Source organism: Schistocerca cancellata, chromosome 1 (genome assembly GCF_023864275.1).
Source record: "Schistocerca cancellata isolate TAMUIC-IGC-003103 chromosome 1, iqSchCanc2.1, whole genome shotgun sequence".
NCBI lineage: Eukaryota > Metazoa > Arthropoda > Insecta > Orthoptera > Acrididae > Schistocerca > Schistocerca cancellata.
The window spans coordinates 662,715,026-662,731,565 of NC_064626.1; the positions used below are offsets into that span (position 1 = coordinate 662,715,026).

General features: G+C 44.0%; 1 protein-coding gene across 1 annotated transcript in view; it reads left to right on the plus strand.

Moving 5' to 3' along the window:
- The window catches only part of LOC126183783 (phosphatase and actin regulator 2-like), a 284,061-nt gene that overhangs the window by 236,064 nt on the left and 31,457 nt on the right, over window positions 1–16,540 (plus strand). Inside the window, exon 2 of the mRNA XM_049926023.1 lies at window positions 12,279–12,551. Coding sequence (XP_049781980.1) covers window positions 12,380–12,551 — 172 coding nt within the window. The 5' untranslated portion in view covers window positions 12,279–12,379. The remainder of the gene's footprint in view (window positions 1–12,278; window positions 12,552–16,540) is intronic.

The following is a 16,540-nucleotide window of genomic DNA, read 5'->3' on the forward strand; positions in this document are numbered from 1 at the left end:
CCATCCAAGCTCTGTTTGACTCAATGCCCAGGCGTATCAATGCCGTTATTACGGCCAGAGGTGGTTGTTCTGGGTACTGATTTCTCAGGATCTACGCACCCAAATTGCGTGAAAATGTGATTACATGTCAGTTCTAGTATAATATATTTGTCCAATGAACACCCGTTTACCATCTGCATTTCTTCTGAGTGTAGCAATTCTAATGGCCAGTAGTGTACTTTGATTCGGACGGAAGTACCGAGGAGGCCGCGATTCTGAGCCGGCGGCGTGTGTGTCGTGTTGCAGAGCCGAGGAAGGAGAAGACTGAGCAAGTGAACGGATCGCTGTCGCTGCCGGCGGCGGCGCCGGTTACGTCGCACGGCGAGGGTGCGCCGGCCGCCCCCACCGCCTCCTCCTCGGTCGCCCCCGGGCTGCAAAGCCAGCAGCAGGCGGCCGCCGCCTCCGCGCCGCCCCCGCAGCAGGCGGACGCGGGCGCCCGGCCCGAGCGGCCGTCCTCGCTGGGCCCGGGGGCGGGGGCGGGCGCCGGCCAGGGCCCCGGCCGCCTCACGCGCCGCCTGCTCTGCTACCACGCCGACCACTGCGCGTCGCGGGGCTCGCCGCCCCACGCAGGTGCTCACAGCCCGCTTACTGCTCGCTTCCCTCCATTCTTTGGCTGCCCGTACCACAACACACGCCTCGCGTTCACCGAGCAGTCGATGGCAGTGCTCGAATCGACACTGCCTGGAATATTAATCTCGAAGTTGTAACTCGTTTGACTCTTCTGGTAGTCTTTTCCTAACTGTCGCTTTCTTTCCTACTCTCAGTAATCAATTTCTTACCCCTAGAGAAATTATCCTGTCGCTGTGACAGTGATTGTGTCGGATTCCTTGTCATATTGCAGGTGTTTCTGATGGAATTTTCTATATGAATAAATTGGTCAGATGGGACAGCTACAGACAAGAAACAGGAGAATTTTAACGTAGTGTGTGTGTGTGTGTGTGTGTGTGTGTGTGTGTGTGTGTAAATCAACGTATCGACTGTAACCAATTTTGGTACTCAAACAACTTATTGTCTGAAAAGAAATATTGTGGGGGTAACAACCACCTAACTCCAATAGTGGGGGGGGGGGGGGGGATAAAAAGGTTTGCTAACATCTGATATGTAGGCTGCCCTGCACAACTTGTGTATCATGTGGGTGGTATTGGATACTTTCCGACGGGTATTTATGCGGATGGGCACAGCTGAACAGGTGGAGGGGGGAGGAGAGGGAGAGGGCGAGATGAACTCAGAAAATCAGAGAGGAGGAGGAGGAGGAGGAGGACAACAGATAGTGGGACAGAGAGGGGGGAGGGAGAGATGTGTCCATTATGTCTGTGGTACATGTAATTGGGCGAATACATGGATAAAAAGTTAATATGTAATAAAAAGTGATGTATGTATGTATTATGTATTTTTCACATCTCCTTCCAAACCATGAGATTGGTTTCAAGCAAAATTGGTACACACATCATTTATTGTCTGGAAAGAAGTACTGTGAGGGTAAGAACGGTAAGAACCACAGAACCACTTATCTCCCATTAGGATTGAGGATAGTGGTGGTGAAAATGGGATGACACAGGAGATGGACACAGATGGGGAGATAGAATGAGGTGGACAGAGAGAGGATCAGGAGATGCCCCCCCCCCCTTTTTTTTTGAGAGGAAGAGAGAGAGAGAGAGAGAGCGATAGCGATAGCGATTGAGAGATAGGGGTGGGGAGGATGGGCAGCGAAGCAGAGAAGAAGGGCCGGCCGGAGTGGCCGTTTGGTTCTAGGCGCTACAGTCTGGAACCGAGCGACCGCTACGGTCGCAGGTTCGAATCCTGCCTCGGGCATGGATGTGTGTGATGTCCTTAGGTTAGTTAGGTTTAATTAGTTGTAAGTTCTAGGCGACTGATGACAAGTTAAGTCGCATAGTGTTCAGAGCCATTTGAACTAGGGAAGAAGGAAATGGGGTGAGAAAAGCGGAAAAGGAGAGATAAAGTAAACTAAAGTCATATAGCATGAAAGGCTGAGAGGCCCATGGGGGCACGTTCAGCCACTGAATTGGAAGTCTTTTCCCTGAACTGCACATTGGAAGACACCCTTCCGTCGCAGAGTATGAGAGCTCTTTATGTAAATGTGTCTGTTAAGTATTGCTGACTGTAATGGTGTGTGTGTGTGTGTGTGTGTGTGTGTGTGTGTGTGTGTGTGTGTAATTAAATCCAGCACATTAGCGCAAAGATTGATGATTAAAAACTTACGCCGCCACCTCTCCTCCCGTAGTCGACCAAATACTGGCAATAAAAATTTAGTTCACCACCAGGATTCGAACCCCCGAGTCGAACGCCATCGTACGATTTCTGCTACAGAGAGGGAGAGAATGGGGAGATGTAGGAGGCAAATGGAAGGCCGAGAGCGGTATTTGGCAGGTGAAAAGGAGGAGGGTGTGAGGAGGCAAGTGGAAGAGGGACGGGATGTGATAAATCAGGTAGAAGAGGTGAGAGACACTTGGGGCAGGAGAACTCACGTACCTCCCGGTTAATCGTCTCTTTTTTGTTAGTTTTTGCGCCCCCTCTGTGCCTGCGCCGTCGGCCGGGGCTACTCTCGCCATGACCTCGGTACGCCCCTGCTATGAACTTAAAATACAGCTAGACACCGTATTCATTTCCGACCATGTCACTTTGTTAGAGTACTGTGTTTAAGAACCTGCACCATCTGCAAAAGGTTAACACTAGGTCACGTAAATTCCGCAATCGTGCTATAGTAATAGTGGGAGAATTCAGTCTGGCAGTTGTAAAAAAATTGGGAGACGTGAACGTTTAGAAGAGTAGCATTGTGAAAAATTCTTATGACGCTATACTAAAGATCTTTTTTGAAAATTATCTTGAGTGGTCAGTTAGAGAGATCAAAATTCAGTGATTTATCCTGTTGTGAGCACAGACATGTCTCACCATGTTTTAATGCTTCATAGCTACATTTGTACACAACGTCTGTGGCGTTTTTACTGTAGCTAAACGAATCACATAGCCGGCCGCTGTGGCCGATCGGTTCTAGGCGTTTCATTACGGAACCGCGCTGTTGCTATGGTCGCAGGTTCGAATCCTGCCTCGGGCATGGATGTGTGTGATGTCCTTAGGTTAGTTTGGTTTAAGTAGTTCTACGTCTAGGGGACTGATGACCTCAGATGTTAAATCCCATAGTGCTTAGAGCCATTTGAACCATTTTTTTTCGATTCACATAGTAGATCTAATACCATTGTTTCTTAAGTTTCGTCTTCAGTCTGTCGGATTTAAAACAGTATTATGACACGAAAACAATGGAACAGACCATTAGTAACACCTCTCGTAAACGTACTGAAGCCTGTCGAAGACAACCTGACTGTTCGAAACAGGCAATGGCAATAAACAAAGTGATTTAACTGTTCCATCAATAAGTGGTTAGTAACTGTTTCACAATAAACTGACTTACCAAACAGTCTTAATTAAGGCTTTCGTGATAAACCGATGTAAAGTAACAGCTTAACTAACTCTTGACGTAATTGTATACTTCCTGTACTTCTCATTAAGTCCATGTAAATCAGCCAAACAAAGATTTTCATTCCTTGCCCTCTTTCTGTCTCCTTTCCTATACGTCTACCACAGCCTTCTCTTCGCTGATTTTGTACTACAGTTATTATAAGGAAAGATCATCGATGTCAACCTCCTGCCGATGGCGACAGTATTGTGGCCGGAGCACAAACTCGGATTGGACAGGAATGGAGTGGGGAGATCAGGCGTGTCTGTCAAAAGATCCATCCAGAATTCATCTTCACCTATATAGAAAAACTACAGAAAACCTAAATCTGGGTGGCCGGAAGGGATTTCAACTTTGTGCTCTCAAATGCTAGTCCAGTGTCTCATGACCACGCCATCTATCTCGTTTGGAGCTACCTTTCTTACATGGCTTCAACTTTTCTTGCGTTTACATATGCTGACAGATACTGACAGTGTTTTGATAACACCAGTATTTCCAAGCCTGTGAAATACGTTGTTTAAAATTTCATCCTTATGCGGGTTTCATTTCAGTAGACAAAAATGGCATTCCTGCATATGAAGAATGGAGTGGGAATATGATGGCTATTCGAAGTATAACATTACTGGAAGTTAGAAGGTGGAGATTGTAACATAGCAAGACTATATGACTCGCAAGTGTAACTCATCGCCCATCTTTCGAACTTTGAGAAACGTTGAATCATTGACTCGAGGAACGCGGGAGCATTGAACCGACAGAATGCACAGACAACTGGCTGTAATGCAATGGCTCGAAATGAGTCGTGACCCGAGATGGACTCGGGGCGACAGTGTGGCAAGAAGATTTGGAACACGTCGTCCCAGAAGGACTAAACCAAGAGGATATTGTAGGATTGTCCACCTGGCTCTGAAGAACAGCAAATGGCGACAGGTGAAATCCGAGCAGACACTACAGGCGGTGTATAACCGCGAGACGTCGGGTACAGACTACTGGAAAGTGATTTGAGATCTCGAGTTGTCACGCATATTTTACGGATGACACCATACGACGAACAGAAACCTGCATCTTGTAGAGCCAAGTTAACTAGGAAATTATTTGGCATTCTGTGCTGCTCGGCGTTGAGTTTCGCTTCTGTTTGTAGCGGCCAAATCAACGCCAAAAATGTCCGCAGACGACCCGGTTAAGGATAGTAGGAAACAGTGATTACTGATACCCACGCCTCTACAACTCGGTGAAATTATGGTGTGGTGAGCTATTTGACATGACAACGGCAATGATTTGGTGAGTGTTGAAAGGAGGCTGAATGCTCGCCAGTATGTGGCAAGTATGTTAAACCTTAGTGTTGTGCTCTTCATGAGCAGCTACCAGGTAGCATACTACAGCAGGCTAGCAAAAGACCCTAAACAGTAGTTCACACCATAAATATCATGAAGAATATACAGGTCTGTGGCCAGCACAGTCTCTAGATTTGTCACCCACGGAACGTGTCTGGGACACGCTGTAAAAACGCAAGGGGTTGGAGAAAATTATGGAAACACCAAAAACACAACACATTGCCATAAGTAACACAGTATAAAAAAACCGACTGGCATTAAAACATCTTCCAGTCGTCTCGGAACGGACAAATACAGGTCCGGTATGGTTTTCAAGGGAATCTTATACCATTCTTCCTGCATAATAGTGGCAAGTTCAGGTAACGGTGAAGGTGGTGGAGAGCATTATGCACCCTTCTCTCAAAAGTAGACCACAAAGGCTCAGTAATATTGTAGTGTGGTGACTGGTGACCAGGGGAGATGTGCAAATTCATTCTCGTGCTCTCAAAACCATCCTGGACGATTCGAGATGTGTGAGCAGAGCCCTGTGTTCTTGGAACACAGCATCGCCTTTGGGGAACAAATACTGTCCAGGGGATAACCCTCATCAGCCAAAATGGTTTCGTAATTCTCGGCAGTAATGTGATCTTCCAGAGTAACCGTGGGAGCCATAGAGTACCACAATATGGCTGCCCAAATCATCATCGAACTCCAACCATGGTTCACTTTTGGGACGTAAACTCGGCCAGAAATAGTGCGAAACGAGACTCATCTGACCAAAAGACTTTCTTTAACTGCTCCATAGTTAACGTTTTATGACTTTTGCAGCATGTTCTCCCATAACTGGCATTTGCATCACTGATGAGTGCTTATGGAGTTCCAGCTCGTCCTGCGTTTCCCTGCTTATGGGGCTCGCTTCGTGTCGTTTTGATTAGGACAGGATTCGCGGGTGCGACATCCAATTCTGCAGTGACTTTCGCAGCTTATTTTTCGTCACAAATCCTCTCCAATGAACGTCTGTCACGATCACTCAACACACACTTTCATTCGCGCTGTGACTTAGCGGATGATGATTTTCCGCTTTCCCTGTATGCGGTGTATATTTTTCGATACGGAGCTCTTGAAACACTGACCACTTAGGGTCCCTCGCTTGCGGAAGCACCTACCATACGAGTACGAACAATTTGCCCACGTTCAAATTTTCTTAGCTCTGACAGTGCACTCACAACTACACAGAACAGTTCTGACCACGACTGACACTTGCAATGCACTGATAACATTGGGGGTCAAATACAACAGTGCAAACTGCAGGCTTGGCTAGCGTCTTCCTTCCACATTTTTGTCCAGCCCTTGTATACTGTCATGTCAGCCTCCAGCCAGCCATCTGCATGAACTGACATAGCATCTGTTTCAGGCATGCCAACAAACTCCTCAAGATGACATTTGGAGGCTGTCAGTTTCCATGCCACAGTGAATACAAGAGAGCATTCGTGTCCCTGAGTGTCACACTGTGCATACTCATGTTGATGGTGGACATCAATTCCGAATGGAATACAAGTTCAATCATTTAACACCTGTTCTATGATCAACATTTCAACTAAGTGTGATAAATATGGGGCTTATGTATCACGGTGGAAAATTTTCCATTTTTGCCCGTGTATTACATCTGTTGCTCGCGTATGAGGTTTCGTATGATCGCGAACTGAAATTTCTTGCTCGTATCAGATACGAAAATCAGGTTTAAAAGAAAAATAGTTGATACTGTCGAGGATATTCCATCGGAATAGCTGAGGGTACTAATCACCCCAACAAAGAAAGGCTGCGAGGATGTATTTCAAAAGTGGCAGAGCGGTGTATTCGTTCCCGATGGGACTACTGTGAAAGTGCTGTCGCAGAATCAAATCTAGACGCAATAATTTTAATTAGTTTGTACGAGAACTGTTGGATACCACGTCGTACTTCATGCCGTCATGGAGGCGGGACAACGGTGTGTACATATGCATTGCGTAAAATGGGGTGTAGTCACTATTAGATTTTGGTCAGAATGGATGTGCTGGTTTTTGACGATAGAGTAGGCGATCTGCAAGTATAAAAAGAAGCTTTATGGAGAAGCATTAAGCCTGAATGTACATCAAGGACTTTTCCAAAGACGCCCACACTGGCAAGGCCAATTCAGCCATTACATCCAGCCCATACTAACAAAGAGTGTGCTACAAATCAGTTCACCTAAATTTTGGTCACACATTCTGACAGTTGATGGAAGTACTAATCGAATGACAGCAATCACAGGTCGATTACGCATATATTAAGCAAGCACATTAGAAAATCCATCCCAATAAATTAGTTATCCGCATTTTTCTGAAACTGGGATAGACTATCAAACAATAATGTCAGAATATTATGTGATTACCATAAATCATGTTTATTAAAAAAATCCCTGTACGGTACTGGCCATTAGGCAAATCTGTTTCCATTCAAATTCTGCTCGTGGCCCACATCGTCGCCGAGGGAGATGTTCTAATTAGCCTCGCGTAAGTCTTCGCCCCCATCTTTAGGACTTAACAAGGGTAGGCGCAGTTTCTCCGCAGGGTTGGCAACGTATACTACGTTAACCATGGAAGCACACCGCACGGCCGAACACACAGCACATCGCCTCATTCATTACTCACTCGAGTCTCATTCGTTTCTCGTTCGTTTACCATGGCCTATACGTGAGGCCTGCAGAGTCTAGTCTTTTTATTAATTCCGCAATTGGTAGATAACGTCTCTGTCTCTAGAACGCAGGGTCCCACGTTCGATTCCCTGCCGGGCCAGGGCTCGGGGACTGGCAGTTTGAGTTGTCATCATTTCATCTATTTAAAAAAAAATAGCTCTGAGCACTATGGGACTCAACTGCTGTGGTCATCAGTCCCCTAGAACTTAGAACTAATTAAACCTAACTAACCTAAGGACATAACACACATCCATGCCCGAGGCAGGATTCGAACCTGCGACCGTAGCAGCAGCGCGGCTCCGGACTGGAGCGCCTAGAACCGCACGACCACCGCGGCCGGCCCATCTATTTTCATTTACGCCCAAGTCGCCGAAGTGGCGTCAGGTAGAAAGACTTGCACCAGGTGTCCAAACAACCTCAGATGAGGTCTCCTGGCCAGTAATGCCGTACGATCATATCATTTCCATGGTATCGAAGGACGTGGAAGCTGAAACCTTGTGGCTGGTTAAAAACATCGGCTCTCACTGTATAGTTTTCCCCTTGCGTGTATTTGAAATTCGAAGTATTTTCTTTGTGTGCTGTGCAAAGATGGTAGTTACTTCGTCTGCAGCCATCTTGTCATATCCCGTTTCAATATACTACGGCCTGGAGTAAGCGAAAGCCTCTCTCTCTCTCTTTTTTTCAGTTCAGAAACTTTCCTTATTCTAACAGGGTTATTTGTACCAATCGGGTATTGTGCATTAGTGGCTCCCGTAAAGGAACGGGTGTCTCAAATTAGTGTTGAAACATACACTGATGAGTCAAAATTTATGATCACTTGCTTAATAGCTTGTTTGTCCGTCTTTGGGACGAAAAACATAACTGAATCTGCGTATCAGGGATCCGACAATTTGTTGGTAGGTTTGTGAAGGCATTAGATGTCTACGCATAGGTCAAGTAATTCGCGTAAACAACAGGCCGCTGATTTGCGTACGTGGCGATGGCGCCCGATAGTGACCCAGATGGGTTCCGTAGAATTTACATCAGGCGACTTTGGCCCCGAGAGATCAACGTGAGATCACTATAATGCTCCTCAAACCACTGTAGCACTGTTCTGACTCCGATACGAGGACAGTTATACTGCTGAAAGATCCCGTGAAGGGATGCAGGTGGTTCACAGCTGTCAGCGTTGTCTTTGATTACTACCACAGGTCCCACGTAACCGCAGGTCCCATGGCATAATACTACTCCCACCAGCCTGCTTTCGTGCCACATTGCACGTTTCGAGCCGCCGACGGTGTTTATGAAGTGCCTATCCTTATAGCCATAAACACATACTACATGAAAATTGTCTTTAAACAAATAAAAACATAAGGAGAAACGTCACTCTCGGCCGACTACCTTACGACGAAGGCATTCTGTCTCAGTTTATGCAATTTCACTACGAATGTCGCTCAAATATTGCCATTTCGGCTCTTAGATACCATATTATCATAAAATTGTAGTAATAATTCTCAGTTCTAGAGCCAGCCTCAAAAGTGTAGGGAGAAAATTATATGGATGGCAGAGGATCGTAAGCCGAGTATTTTAGAATAAGAAACCAATGGTCGAACTGAATGTTCCAGGCAATACAATGTATGGAAGGAGCAATGCATGTTACGTGTTTGTACACTGCTTCTGTTTCTATAAACACCTGCAATCGCCTCTGATGTGTCCACAATGGATTTTTTTCCTGTGGTGTTTCATGAAGTTTTCAGTGTTTGAAACTCCAGCAGAAAATGAAGGAAACCTAGACATCTGTCTCTCTGTACAAGATACAGTACAATCAAAGTAGCGGTCCTTGCTATGAACCAGGGCAGTACTGAGGATATCGTGTGCTGTTTGCAGAACTGTCAGAGCTGTGTCCCCTCTCCCCGCCCCTCCGAGAAAAACTACCTTTTTGCAATTTCTTCTACAAAGATTTACGAAATTTTGTAACGTGTAACGTAAATTTAATGTCATTTAATATAATAATACTATCTATCGAGATAAGAAATATTGCATACAGCAAATTAAATGCATCATTGCAGTTAACAGAAAAAATGCGTAACTTTCTAAAAAAAACTAGAAATAAAACAATGTATGTCATACTGTTTATGGCAACTACTGTTCACTGATTTTAGTGTGATATATAATAAGGAACAGAATTATTTATTGCGCAGAAATCAGTAACTGTAAATAAGAGAAAGAGCTATAATTAAGTGTTCAGAACACATTCCTTTCCGAGAATTGTGTTTCTACTATATTTTACATTCCATTTCCTTGCTCTCAGCGAAGCACACTCATTAATTATTTCATTAATAATTTTAGCGAGTGTATCATATTCTGTCGACAAGACAGCTGAATGTGACACTTTGCTTCACCCCTACTCAACCTTGGGAATTTTTACATCATCTTTAACTTCCTGAAACCGTGTGGACAAGATGCTGCCGTTCTGGAGTTTCATACATATCCTCTAAGGTAATTTCGATGTTTCGATAAGCATCTCGTTATCTATACTCTGAAGAGAAAAAAACTTTAAAATATCCAAACAGGAAGCTCTGTCAGTGCTACTCATCAGCTGTTTCTCGCGGAATTTTGAAAGACGCAGTTCCGTTAACTAGCTCAGCGCTATCGATATTTCTGCTATATTTTCCACGAAAATCTGCTGTGCATATTTCAGTATAAGTTATAGAGCTTCCATTTAACGCGTTCCTGAGAAAAATGAAATTGAGATGAAATTGTGAGTTATAAGGGAGGTCGGTTTTCCATTTTATTTATATTCCATTCAATACTTACGAGTACTCTAGCGTAAACATGATCCCTGCGGCCCTCAGGTGGCAGAAATTGGCAAAATTCGAAAGGCTTCGTTAAACAGCATATTTGCTTCCGCACCCGCTCGCCAACATTAGAGATCCTAAAATACTGTAGCGAATATAGCAGCAAAAATTCCATTGTTAAAAAATGAGCTATCTGTTAGGCGTCACCTGCACGAACCAAGCGCACTGTTGACACATATCCCATGTGACGTCTATTTCGCAGTTCTTTCTGTATGATTCTACCTGGAGCAAATGACGCTGTGCCAACAGCGTGCGTTTACAGTCTCGGGCCGAGGGAAAGGCTTCTTTAGAGCTTTATTTGGGTGAAAATACATTCACATTATGCCACAGCCTTTGCTATTTTCATAAATATCCTCAAAGCCATTTTAATGTTTAGATAAGAGTCTGTTAACCCATACATTGGGAAAAAACCTTCAAAATATCCAAATGGTATGCTGTGTCAGTACCCAATTCACTTAGAACTTAAAAATGGACATTTCATTAACTATCACCCTGTATCAATATCTCTAGCTTTGGTGACAAAATCAGCTGCACAATTTGCAAGATAAATTACAAAGCTTTCATTTAGTGTGATTCAGGACAGGAAATTAAAATTAAATGAACTGGTGTGATATATTTGTGGTCTATTTTTGATTTCACGTATTATTCTATCAAATACTTTGAAGCATTCTAACCCTAACTGTCTTGGTCCAGTCTTCAGTCAACAGAAATCGGCAAAAATCAGAACCCCTTGATCAAATAGCATATTTCCTTCAACACCCACTCACTTACATTTGAGGTTCTATAATACAGTATCAGAATAGCAGCAAGAACTCCAGTGTTGAATATTGATGAGCTGTGTAGTCTTCAAATGTATGAACCAAGTGCACTGTTGCCACTGAAATCATGTTTGCGATGGACATCTATTCTGTAGTAGTGGTTTCTTTATTATACTGCTTGGACCAAATGACACTGTGATACTAGCATGCGTTTGCAGTTGCGGGTGAAGGGAAAGCATTCTCCTCATAGACAGAGGATAGGAACACAGGGGGTAGGAGTGCTCATGTAACAATATTTTAGTTTTGTGCCAACTCTGTGTCCTTGACTGGGCCTATTTCACCACCCCATTTGTATGGCCTTGCTTGTGGGAGAGCATCACACAAACTATCTCATGAAAGCCTACTTATAAAGTTTCAAGATGCAGATTTAAGTGAGGAATCTAATCAAATACTACAATCTTACATATCACTCCTGTAGAGAATGCAAATGCAGTTACAGTAGGCAGAGAGATGATTAACCAAGCATTCTTACCATGCCCCATATTTGAATGGAATGAGAAGTAGCCCGAGTAACTGATGCAATGTTCAATAACCTGTGTCATGCACTTCACAGTAATTTGCAGATTATAGAAGCTGATATTCACTCAACTTTGTAGCACAAGTGTTTTGTGTCCAGCCACTGCCAACATTAATGATATTAAGATACACTACTGGTTCATATAGCAGGCATTACAACATGTGATTCTTAAGCTGTGCAGTATCAAAGCATTGAGTAAATGTGAAGTCCCTGGAGTGGATTGAGGAAATTGCCATTTGTTCTGTTCACATCTTTCTCCCCCTGCGTGTCAACATGTAGCGCATCAGTGATTGGATCTTGCTCTATTTCCCAGTGAGAACTGTGTCAGGACATTATGAACAGAATAGTTGTTGGTTCTCTGTGTTACTCGGGAGAGATATGATATATAATATGTGTGTACCGTTTTATGATGAAATGAGTGTTTCTTTGTTTCAAATTCCTCTGAGCATGCTTGCAACATCCTTTTGTAAATGGTTATCTGAAAAATCAGTTATCCGAACCCGCCGTACTGTATACACAAGGAGCTGCAACCAGAGTGCACAAGTAAGAGGTGTGGCCCCATTGTGTTGCAGGTGGTCCAGAAGTGAGTGATGTGCCCCCACCGGCCCCTCCGCCCCCTGGCGGCAGCGTGTCAGTCGCCACCTCCACGTCGTCGGTGCCGCCCACGGCCGGCATGCCCACGGGCCCCGGCGACCGCCCTGCACCACTCACACTGTCTGAACTGCCCGAGCCGCCCATCCCGGTGTCCGAGATCGGGCCCATCCCGCCGCCGCCCATGTTCAGCTCGTCTCCGCAGCCACCGCCCACCTCTGTCGGCATGCCTGTGCCCACATTCTTGTTTGACGGTAAGCCCACATCTTTTGGCAGATCAGAGCATATGCTAGTATACGATGTGTGTTACCATCGGTATTTGAGTCATAACAGCACATCAAAATGAAAAGAAACAGAATCTGTAGGAATAATGACCACAGATAAATGGATTTGAAATCATTCCCAGTGTGTGGTTGCCATCAAAAGAAGCTGCTGTCATCATTCACAGTACTGCATGTCCACAAATATTATGCTTGTAATAAGCTTGATTTCCATCTCTGTAGCTGGTGGTCAGCTTGGCTGACTGCCACGTGGATCTTCTCTTTATGGGAGAACTGGCATGGGGTGCACTCATGGTCATGGGGTCAACGGAGGCGCTACTCGACTGATTAGTAGTGGTTTCGAGGTCAAGAAACCTGACAATGACCAGGAAAGCAGTGTGCCGACCTTATGACTTCTCCATATCCTATCCAGTGATGACATTGGCAGAGGATGACACAGTGGTCACCTTTAAAATAGCACTTTGGAGCACAGTAGTTGTAGACCTTATACCAGGCAGCCTTGTGGCCTTCTATCACTGACATAAGTTGTGGCAGTGAAGTGATGTGTACGTGCCAGTCAGTTGCATGGAAATAGCACAGTAGGATAGACTGATGGGGAATATAACATAGTGGAAAGGAGCTATCATGTTTTGATGTAACTATGACCATCCAGTAAATGACAGTACCCTATTTGCTGATGTATTGGTGCAGATTGTCCAAAGTGTCTACAAGGAATGGGGTGTGTCTCATAACTGTGTAACATGACATGATAACAGTGATTGTGAATAGATCCTAACTGGCTGGGATCAGAGATGAGTGTCATGCTTTGTCAATGATAACTGATAGAGGAACTGATGCTGTCAGCAAATGCAGATCCATCTTGACCACTGTCTGGATGAACTGCATGCAGTTATGCAGTGGACATTTGAAGGTGGTTTTGTGATGCTCTTGGGCTATGTTATATAGAATGACTGGGGTCCACTCATTCAGGTTACCATTAATATGAACCAGGATGCTTACTTCAGTTTTATTGGTGAACACTTGTTCCCTCTCCTACATATTCATGACGAGTATGCTGTGGACACTCCCATCTTGTAAGATGACAACTGTTTTCAAAGGGCATCATGTGTAGGTTTATAGATTGAGGAACAATGAGACACCCTATTGCACCTCAAATGGCCCTCTAAATCACTAGATCTTATTCCTACAGGAAATGTCTGGGATGATCTGGAACAGTGTGAAACAAAGCAATCAACATCTCCAAAAATTGGTGGGTCTGTAATATCTAAACAACGGCTGGCTTCAGCTTTATATACGAGGGTTGTTTTTTAAGTAAGGGCCGTTCGCGCGTATAGTCCCGTAGTTCGCGCGGACGCCGCAACAAGCCACCGCGCCTCTTGCCGGCATCCTTCCCGTTCACACTGATGCAAGTTGCAGCTCTATAGCTGACGTGTACGCATCGCTGTGCTACCTTATAATGTTTACGATTATTGAATCGCCCGCCGCGTGTGAGATACGGTCAGTGATACGTTTTTTGTCCGCGAGAAGCATATCAGCTGCAGAAATTCATCGTCAGTTAACAGAAGTCTATGGCTTGAATGCAATGAGTGAAGGTAAAGTGCGTCAATGGGTTAGAGAGTTTAAAAATTGTCGTCAAAACGTCCATGACGAAGAACGCTCAGGCCGGCCGTCTGTGATCACTGATGATTTGGTGGCTGCAGTCGAAACAAAGATTCGTGAGGACAGAAAATTCACAATTTCCACTCTTTCTTTGGAATTTCCACAAGTTTCAAGATCGGTTTTGTACAAAATTGTGTCTGAAAACCTAAACTTTAAGAAACTGTGTTCTCGGTGGGTACCCAGACTCCTCACAGAGGACCACAAAGGGAAGAGATTTGCCACTTCATTGAACTTTTTGATTCGTTACGAGGAAGAAGGGGATGACATGTTGAGTCAAATTGTCACTGGAGATGAAACATGGGTATCCCATATCACTCCCGAAAGCAAGCGACAGTCGATGGAATGGCGACACACAACCTCACCCGTCAAGGTCAAAGCCAAACAGACGCTGTCAAAGCGCAAGATTATGGCAACTGTGTTCTGGGACCAGCGCGGTGTTTTGCTAGTAGACTTTATGCCACGAGGAACGACAATCAGCTCAGATGCGTACTGTGCAAACTCTAAAGAAGCTCCGCAGAGCAATTCAAAACAAAAGGCGCGGCATGCTGACAAAAGGAGTTTTGCTCCTGCACGATAACGCTAGGCCTCACACCTCTCAAAAGACTCGAGATTTGATTGATTCTTTTGGCTGGGAAGTTTTGGACCATGCACCATACAGCCCCGACCTTGCTCCTAGCGATTTTCACCTTTTCCGGTACCTGAAACACCATCTTGGCGGGCAGCGCTTCAATGACGACGATGAAGTGAAAGCGGCCGTGAACTCTTGGCTGTCGGAGCAGGCGGCCGAATTCTTTGAAGAGGGAATTAAAAACTTAGTTGTACGGTATGACAAGTGCTTAAATAAACAAGGAAACTATGTAGAAAAATAGGTAAAAGTGTGTAGAATCAGAAAATAAAAGTTTTTTTACAAAAGTATTTGTATCTTTTTTTTAAAATAAAAACGGCCCTTACTTAAAAAACAACCCTCGTAGATACCTGGAGAAATATCAAGGCTAGAGATGATGATACACAGTATTAGTATGATGTCTCTTGGGGGTTATTAATTTTTTGGACTGTGTCCTTATACTGGATCTTTAGAGATTGGCTGTTGATTGCATGATATGGAGAGTTGTCTTTTCACATGTAAAATATGCAAGTTTTTTTAGAATTTAGTTTATGCTTGCCATGTAACACAGAAGCAGGTTGTGATACGAAATAAAACGAATTTCATTTTTAAGGAAAATTCCATTTGCTGCAGGATTTCCTATGATATTTTATAACTGCTGCAGCAAACATGAAAACAGTTACATAAAGAAGAATTACTCAAGCAAGTGAGTCTTTTGTAAAGAAAAGGACAAGACTGGCAAATGAAAATTGAAAATATAATATCACTGGCTGCAAGAAAGCATAGCTGTAAGATAGTTTCTTTTGGAATGTAGATATCTATTACTTGAATTTCATTGTTAAGGAAAAAAAAGACTGGAACATTTTGAGAACAACATATAGGAAAGTGTTAAGAGCAAGAAAATTCCCATTGAGGAATACATCATAGGCAACCATGTACTATGCCAGTCAATCCAGATTACATCTTAATTGAGAGAGAGCCAGAGGCATGTTGTAAAAGAGAAAAGCAATGTCAAGAATTGCTGTATCCTGCTACTAGTGTGTGTGTGTGTGTGTGTGTGTGTGTGTGTGTGTGTGTGTGCACGCGCCAAGTGTAGTGTCACTGCACGTGTGTACCTAAACCAACCGCCAACTGTATCAGAGTGCTGACTCTCACTCACTAAGTTCTTTTAGTTTCTACCTGTCACATCAGTTGTTCTTTGTATCACTTATGTTGCACCTTCTGTATGATTCTTTTTTTTTATGTGTGGGGATATGAGAGGTTTATTTCCATTATTGTTCAGAAGTTTATGAATGAAGCCATATTTGTGTTACTTCGTTACTACAAGATTATTTCATCCTCATTGCCAATGTGTAGTAACCAAGAAATACACAAAACTGATGTAAGTAACACAAATATGTCTTTATGAATAAACCTCTGAATAATAGCGAAAATAAGACTCTCTAAACTCCACACATAACAAGACAAAAGAATCATACAGAAGCTGCAACATAAGCAATACACAGAACAACTGATGTGAGTGGTACAAACTAAAAGAACGTATTGAGCATGAGACTGCGCTAATCCACACTTATATAGGTGCGAGTCACCAGTAGATGCCATAGTGGAGACTGTGGAGTGTGCATGCTTCCTACAGACAGATTCTGGTGGGCAGCTCATGCTGAGACAGTTGGCAGTTGATTTATGTACACACACACAG